The sequence below is a fragment of the Monopterus albus genome, unplaced genomic scaffold (genome assembly GCF_001952655.1).
Source record: "Monopterus albus unplaced genomic scaffold, M_albus_1.0 scaffold70.1, whole genome shotgun sequence".
NCBI classification, from domain to species: Eukaryota; Metazoa; Chordata; class Actinopteri; order Synbranchiformes; family Synbranchidae; genus Monopterus; species Monopterus albus.
The window spans coordinates 2,215,905-2,223,098 of NW_018127950.1; the positions used below are offsets into that span (position 1 = coordinate 2,215,905).

Below are 7,194 nucleotides of genomic sequence, written 5' to 3' on the forward strand. Positions count from 1 at the left end.
GAAATGATGGCATTGGACTGAACACCCACAAGATCATTCTCTGTGGCTATACAGTAGCTCATACTTCCGGTGACCTGGGTAGGAGGAAGCCTTGCAAAAAGGAACAACCAGGGAAATAGAAGCATAGTGTACCTTTGAAATGATGATGTCTCTGAAAAAGCCCAGTGGCTCTCCTGCCACAGGTGGTCAACATCTTCCTTATGCAGCAGGACACAGAGTTTCAGTTGGATCACTCATTTCTTTTTAATTTGTGCTGTTGCTCAAGGATAATAGGATAAGGATAATCACCTTTATTGGCCAAGTATGTTACACACAAGGAATGTGATTCCGGTACAGAACTGAATCAAGGTAAATGTGAGGATGAACAGAGGCTATCTTTAGTTTACATGAACAGCTTTGGCATTTATTTGATGCATAAACTTAAGTACAATGGTTAATACTTTATAATTACGATAAACTACAATAACAAATCAATATGAAAGCATATGTGTGTGCCAGGACTGATTTTTGAGAAAGTGAAGTTGAAAGTATGTCACCATCATCATTATTAAATGGATATTAGCAGAAATAATAGATTAGGGCTCTGTGCATTCACAGGGTGACACGTTACTATAATATTACATACGTTCAAATTTAGATGCTTGGTTTTCAGCACTATGTCTTGCTACACTGCAAATTAGCAATCTCTGATCCAAAATCTGTTGAGACAAGACTCTTTTTTTGAGGCAATGTGTTTTTAAAAAAAGTGTTTTTGGAGTATTCCCGATGAGTGTTGACCTTATCCAGATTAACTGCAATGATCAAGTGTACAGGGAAACAAACAACTGGTTCATGTTCAAATGAATCTATTCATTGTAAGGGCATTGTATTGGTTTTAATGGATTCAGTGGTTATTATCAACCACAGTTGTGTGAAACTGAACAAAAGATTTTTTTCCCCAAGTATATTTAGGCTCACAAAGACATCCTGGGTTGACAGCAGCCAAACATATTGTATACTGTTGGTCATCTTCCTTAATGTTTAGTTGTTCTTCTCCAAGACAAGCTCATTCTTCTGCAGAGAGGAGAGCAGTGTCTGGAGATGATGATTTCAGTTGGTATTTTGGGTTACATGAGGTGAAGAAGTCACACAAGCGCTCCTCCTGCACCCACACTAAGCGTGCAGTGTTGCTATGGCAACAGGCTGCTGCTGGAGAGCTGAGGATGCACCAGTAGCAACCTTAATAACTAGCCAGTCAGATTGTAATGCACCAGCTGGATATTTTTACAAATGTCTTCAGAGGTGGGCACCCACTAAACCACTCACTGCTGAGTTACTGTTTTAATAGAAACCACTAAATCTAACCAGAAATTCTAAAGTTACGATTCTAATCTCTTATGTTCTTTGTGGTCAAAAAGGTTTTTTGTTATTTTTCCATTTTTGGAACTGCATTAACTTTGCACTAGATTGGTTATTGTTAATTTCAAACTGTTAATTTGTTATAATGGGTGTTATTTAAACTCTTAATGATGCATTTCACAGTGCATCACTTCCAGTTCAGGTTCTATCAAGATACTATAGTTTGGGAACAGTTTCACTACTCTTTATATATTGTAAATGTCATGGCTATATCATAGATAACATAATAAAAACATAAAAAGAAATAATTTCGGTATATCACGAGATACAATGAAGTCATATTTTTGTCAGTCTCTGAGGCATTTGGCACTAGTTGCTGCATAATACAGGCAATGTTTTTCAAGGAAAATGAAAAAAATGGAAACTATGTGGACCAGCTTCAAATTTTAGCAGGCAAACACAAAAATAACACCAATGAAATGAAAAAATAAAAAATACTCTGTTGTTACGTACTGAGTTTTTAAGATCTAGTTGCACGAACGCGTGCACTTTTTTCATTTAACTGTGTTACTGAATGTAATGTGAGCTAAATGCAGTTGTGAAAATAATCCAAATATTATTAAAGACGTAGGCTACGTTAGCATGCATTACTGATTTGATTACAAAAGCGGAAAACAACTAACTACATCGTCACCCATAATGCACTGCAAAAGCATTGGCCAGTGCCATTATTTTACGAGGGATGGATAGAGGTTTAAACTTTTAAAATAAACTCCAGAATTACTATGATCGTGTAATTTGTAATATTAAAACAGAACAAATATTAGCACGCCGAAATGTGTAGAGTATTAATAATGCCAAGTGTGGCCCGGTCTAACACTAAGCTGCTTCATGTTCAGAGATGGACTCTTCTCTATAATGGTAGCTTCCACTCCGTCTTTCTATCCTTCCTTTTCCAATTGAAGTAGCAGCCATGAGGTAGGAGTGTAGTCGATGGCACGATATAAGTTAGAATTTAACAGTAAAATTACAATTTTTAACTTCATGTCACGCTCATGGGACACATGAGTTCATTCTTTGCTGATACATAAAATGAAATCCACCTTCAAAAATCCAAATTTTCTACGTGTTACTCTGTGACACGAAGTAGCAGTCCGAGACGCCATGTTGGCAACCCGGCTATTAGCTAGAAATGAGATAAATGCTAGCTGTTTAGCTAACAGCTTGTTGACTTGATACTGTATTACAACACTTTTAAGTCCATTGTAAAACGTACTAGTTGTGTGACACGGAGCATAAAATGATAGTGTAGCTATAGTTAGGTGTCTAACCGGGTGTTGTCCATGTGCCATGCAGCATGCTCAGGCTCCATCTCAGGCTGGCTTCCAGCGTCCTCCGCTGTGGAAAGAAGAAGGTTTGGCTGGATCCTAACGAGACCAATGAAATCGCCAATGCCAACTCCCGTAAGTAAAACAACAGCCTAAATCAGAGTAGTGATGTTAAGTTCAGATCATTTTACTGATTAGGTTCTTTGAATCTCGTTTAGCAAAATGAACGAATTTTTTTTTTCGAGTAATTTCGTTCACTTCAGCACAATGTAATTAAAATGTTATTTTGTAATAATTCAAGTGTGTGTGCAGTGTTCTAAAAAGGTATATTTCAAAGTTGTGTGTTACACAGACCTGTATCTAAATTATTTAAAAGCCCAGTTTGTTGTACAATATTGTTTTAGGCTTTCTTTTGCAATTTAAAAGTTAAATGGTAATGGCTATTATGCTCTGTGACTTTACAGTTTGCTTGAGTTTTCATTTTTTATTTTAATTCATTTTGGAATAGTTATTTCCTTTGCTATAAAACTTTATAAATAAAAATAAACAATAGACAACAATTCAAGAGTCAAGCTCTATTATTAAATAACTGCATATAGATTAAAAACAATGCTCAGATTTATGCATGAATTTATCCATTTCTATTTTCTACACTGCAGGGTTAGCTGATGTTTATTCAGATGTTTATATTTGTTAATACAACGAATAAATAAACAAAAGTAAGTACATAAGTAAAAAATTAGTAAGTAAAGCATTAACCAACTTTTTATTAAAACATTCAGTGTTATGGAAAAGAACCATATTAACAGATATTCACAAAGTGTCTGTAGGAAATAAAAAGCTTTTTATACAGTAAAAAAAATAAATGCATCACATAACAGTAAGAGTAAAAAAACTGTAAGGAAAGTTGAAAATTAACTAATTTCTGTATCCAACAAAGCGGTCATCTCACGTTACAAAAACAGACAACTCGAAAGGTGTACTAATAGCTCACCGAGGACTCGAAAGGTGAACTAAAGATTAGGTTTTGAGTCGTTCATTTTTGTAACATGACATGACCACTTTGTCAGTAATACTGAGCTTATGCCATGTTGCGCATGTGCGGTCAACACGAAATGAACGAATCACTCCCTGAGATGACCTGATGTTCTCGAGTCATGGGACAGATTTGTTCAAAATGAATGAATTGTTCGTGAATGACCTATCACAAAATCAGAGTTTGTTAGTCATCATTACAATGCCATCATTGACCAAGACAGTGCTTTGACAGCCCTCTGGTACTGTATACCCCAGAGTAAAGGCTCAGTGCCTCCAACACAGCCAACTAAATGTGCTCCAGCATGCGGCAAACTGATTCACACCCCTTTTAACAACAGGAAGGCTTTCTGTCAATATAAAGTTTGAAGTTTAGAGAGCTCTTCAATGAGTGTATCCCTGTAGCTCACTCTTTTCCTTTTGTTGTCAGGCCAGCAGATCCGTAAACTGGTAAAGGATGGTCTTATCATTCGCAAACCAGTGACAGTCCATTCCAGGGCCCGCTGCCGCAAGAACACACTGGCACGCCGCAAGGGAAGGCACATGGGTATCGGTAAGTTGAAACCATGATGGCATCTAAATTAAAATGATTTGATCTGATGCCCAATGTTAGAGTTATAGTATTTACAAAAGTGGAGGCTTTAAGACTGCAAAGTTGTAGCCTTGGACTCATGAATGAGGAAACGTGCAGCAATCGATAAATCGTTACCTGTGTGATCGAGATCTAAATGTTGAATAAGGTTTATAAACCCTCGTAATCCCTCTCCTAGGTAAGAGGAAGGGTACAGCCAATGCCCGTATGCCAGACAAGTTGTCCTGGATGCGCCGCATGAGGATCCTCCGCCGTCTGCTGCGTCGCTATAGGGAGGCCAAGAAGATTGACAGGCACATGTAGGTTCATGACTTGCTTTTTAAGCCTCTTTTCCACCAATTGGTACTGGCTCAACTAAACTCTACTTTACTCAGCTCTACTCACTTTTGGTACCAGGTGCTTTGGTTTCCACTCTAGGTAGCCCCCCACCTTACAGTGTGGCTGGTTGTAACAGCGACACTGAAACTGCCCTGGCAGGGCAAACTCAAAGCACTTATAATTTTCATGCTAGGTCTGTTATAATGCTATTTTATTACGTTTTGGTAGTTTCTCAAGTGAGAAACTAACCACCTAGTTTTTGAGTATCCAAGTAATTCCAATTACAAATTTGCTCCGACGTCTGCTCGGAGATGTTCTAACCCGCTAACTCGCCAGCTGGCTATTTCTCCTTAGCAGGCATAGCTGTAGCCATTGTGCTCCTATTGCCACATTCAGTAGCTTATGGGAAACGTGATAATATGTATGATGTGTAAAACAGTTGTATAGTAATAGTGACTCAGGACCTCTTTTATCATAAATTTGACCCTCTATAACACTTGTGAGAGAGAAGTGGCAGCTAGTATATTATGAATGAATGAAGAGCAAACAAATGGTGTCATCACATGTAAACATCTGGGTTCATCACTGGCAAGATTGCCGCGTATTAGTGACGAAGTTCTCTGACCATTTGGTAGTCTGCAATGTTTACGTGTCACCATTTGTTATCGCGTCACCTTGCTTTGAACCTCAAGGGAGGTGATACCGAAAATAGTACCTGGACCAGGTACTATCTCCAACATTTGACTGATGGAAAAACAAATAAGACAAGTAGAGTTAAAGTGAGTTGAGCTGGTACCAGGTGGTGGAAAAGGGGCTTTAGTGGTTGTTGCTCTTTTTATTGATGGTGTCAATCAGTGTGCACCAAACAGGTTTCTTATTTAATATTATGAGGTTACTTTTCAGTGGAGCTGAAAGTGTTTCTAAATTGCTTTTTAAAAATTGACATTAACAGGTACACTGAAGGTGTTTACAAATTTTAAATTGAGCTTACTGAAACTTTTCACCAGCACTAGCTTTGCAGCTACTTGCAACAACCAGTCCTTTTGATTGCAAGCACCTTTGTGTATTCTGGTATTTTCTTTCCACCTTTTCCCCCCTGCCCTCCAACAGGTACCACAGCCTCTACCTGAAGGCCAAGGGTAACGTGTTCAAGAATAAGCGCATTCTTATGGAGCATATTCACAAGCTGAAGGCAGACAAGGCCCGCAAGAAGCTCCTGGCGTAAGTCGATAACCAGACTTCATTTCCTGTTTTGTTCAGAACCAGACATAAAGACCATAACTTGCATTCATCCTGAGAGGGTGCTGTACATCTCATCTTAGAGGGCTGGATGAAAAATATTTCCACTGTTTAGATTGTTTCAGTATTCGTTTCAGATTTTTCTCTGCATTAAAATGTGCATCATTCTATATTGTCTGCATGGTGGTGAACACTTGTCACTCTCCCTGCCTGTGTCCTACAGTGATCAGGCCGAGGCTCGTCGCTCCAAGACAAAGGAGGCACGCAAGCGCAGAGAGGAGCGTCTCCAGGCCAAGAAAGAGGAGATCATCAAGACCTTGTCCAAGGAGGAGGAGCCCAAGAAGTAACCTGGCTCTGTCCGTCCTGCTGGACTCTGCTACCTGTCCAATGCTGGCAATAAAAATGTACATAAAGACATGGATGGTCTCCTGCACTTTTCTTCCCTTCCTTATAAAAATAATTGAAGACGTTCATGGGAAATAATAATTATGCATTACAAAGCTGGGATGCTAACATCTCCAGTCATCACTGGAAGCTCATGGCCAAATATTAATGTGTTTTAGATAAGAGTTATACTTTTTTTAAACCTCATCTATTTTTTTATTAGATTGACAACCTCCAGTAGGCTCTTCAGTGCACTGCAAGAGCTTCAAAGTGTTTGTTTGTCATATGCACAGTTAGGAAACGTATTTCCCTGTACAACGAAATTCTTACTTTGCCGTCCACACGAATGCCACAAAATACAAATGAAATATAATGTAGATAAATAATACAAAATATAAAGGCACTTTAAGCAGCGCAGATGCAGCAATATAGTAGAAAATATATGTGTGTATATATACAAGAATATAACAATGTATGCTGCTTGGGAGCAGCATGTGCAACGGTCAACAGTCAATTGTGCAGTTATGCATGTGCAAACAGAATGTAAACAGTACATCACATTTCCTGGTAATAAACTCCTCAGCTGTTTAGGAGTCTGATGGCAGAGGGAAAGAAAAAAGAGTTTTTCAGTCTGGAGGTCCTACATTTCACACTTCTGAACCTCCAGCCAGTGGGTAGGAAGGTGAACAGTCCATGTTGGGGGTGGGTGGGATCTTTGAGGATAGAGGCAGCTTTCCTACACACCCTGCGGTGGTAAATGCTCTGCAGAGAGGGCAGTGGAGTCCTAGTGATCTTCTCCGCAGTCTACCACTCTCTGCAGGTGCTTGCAGTCCATAGCAGTAGTGCTGCCATACCAGACAGTGATGCAGCTGGGCAAGATGCTCTCAATGATGCTGCTGTAGAAGTTGCAAAGGATCCTAGGCAACATGCCAAACCTCCTCAGCCTCCTCAGGAAGTACA

The 7,194-nt window shown here is 39.1% G+C and overlaps 1 protein-coding gene across 1 annotated transcript; it reads left to right on the forward strand.

Annotated features, from left to right (window-relative positions):
- The first annotated feature begins 2,695 nt into the window (after positions 1 to 2,695).
- Positions 2,696 to 6,269, forward strand: rpl19 (ribosomal protein L19). Its single transcript, XM_020605394.1, has 5 exons — positions 2,696 to 2,801; positions 4,132 to 4,254; positions 4,472 to 4,592; positions 5,722 to 5,832; positions 6,074 to 6,269. The coding sequence occupies exons 1-5, from the start codon at positions 2,696 to 2,698 to the stop codon at positions 6,195 to 6,197; spliced, it is 585 nt and encodes a 194-aa protein (XP_020461050.1). The 3' UTR covers positions 6,198 to 6,269.
- The last annotated feature ends 925 nt before the right edge of the window (positions 6,270 to 7,194 follow it).

Excerpts from the sequence above, each read along its gene's own strand:
- rpl19 (XM_020605394.1), top strand. The coding sequence starts at position 2,696 with ATGCTCAGGCTCCATCTCAGGCTGGCTTCCAGCGTCCTCCGCTGTGGA. Across the intron at positions 4,593-5,721 it reads AAGAAGATTGACAGGCACAT|GTACCACAGCCTCTACCTGA; the intron begins GTAGGTTCATGA and ends GCCCTCCAACAG. Across the intron at positions 5,833-6,073 it reads GCCCGCAAGAAGCTCCTGGC|TGATCAGGCCGAGGCTCGTC; the intron begins GTAAGTCGATAA and ends TGTGTCCTACAG.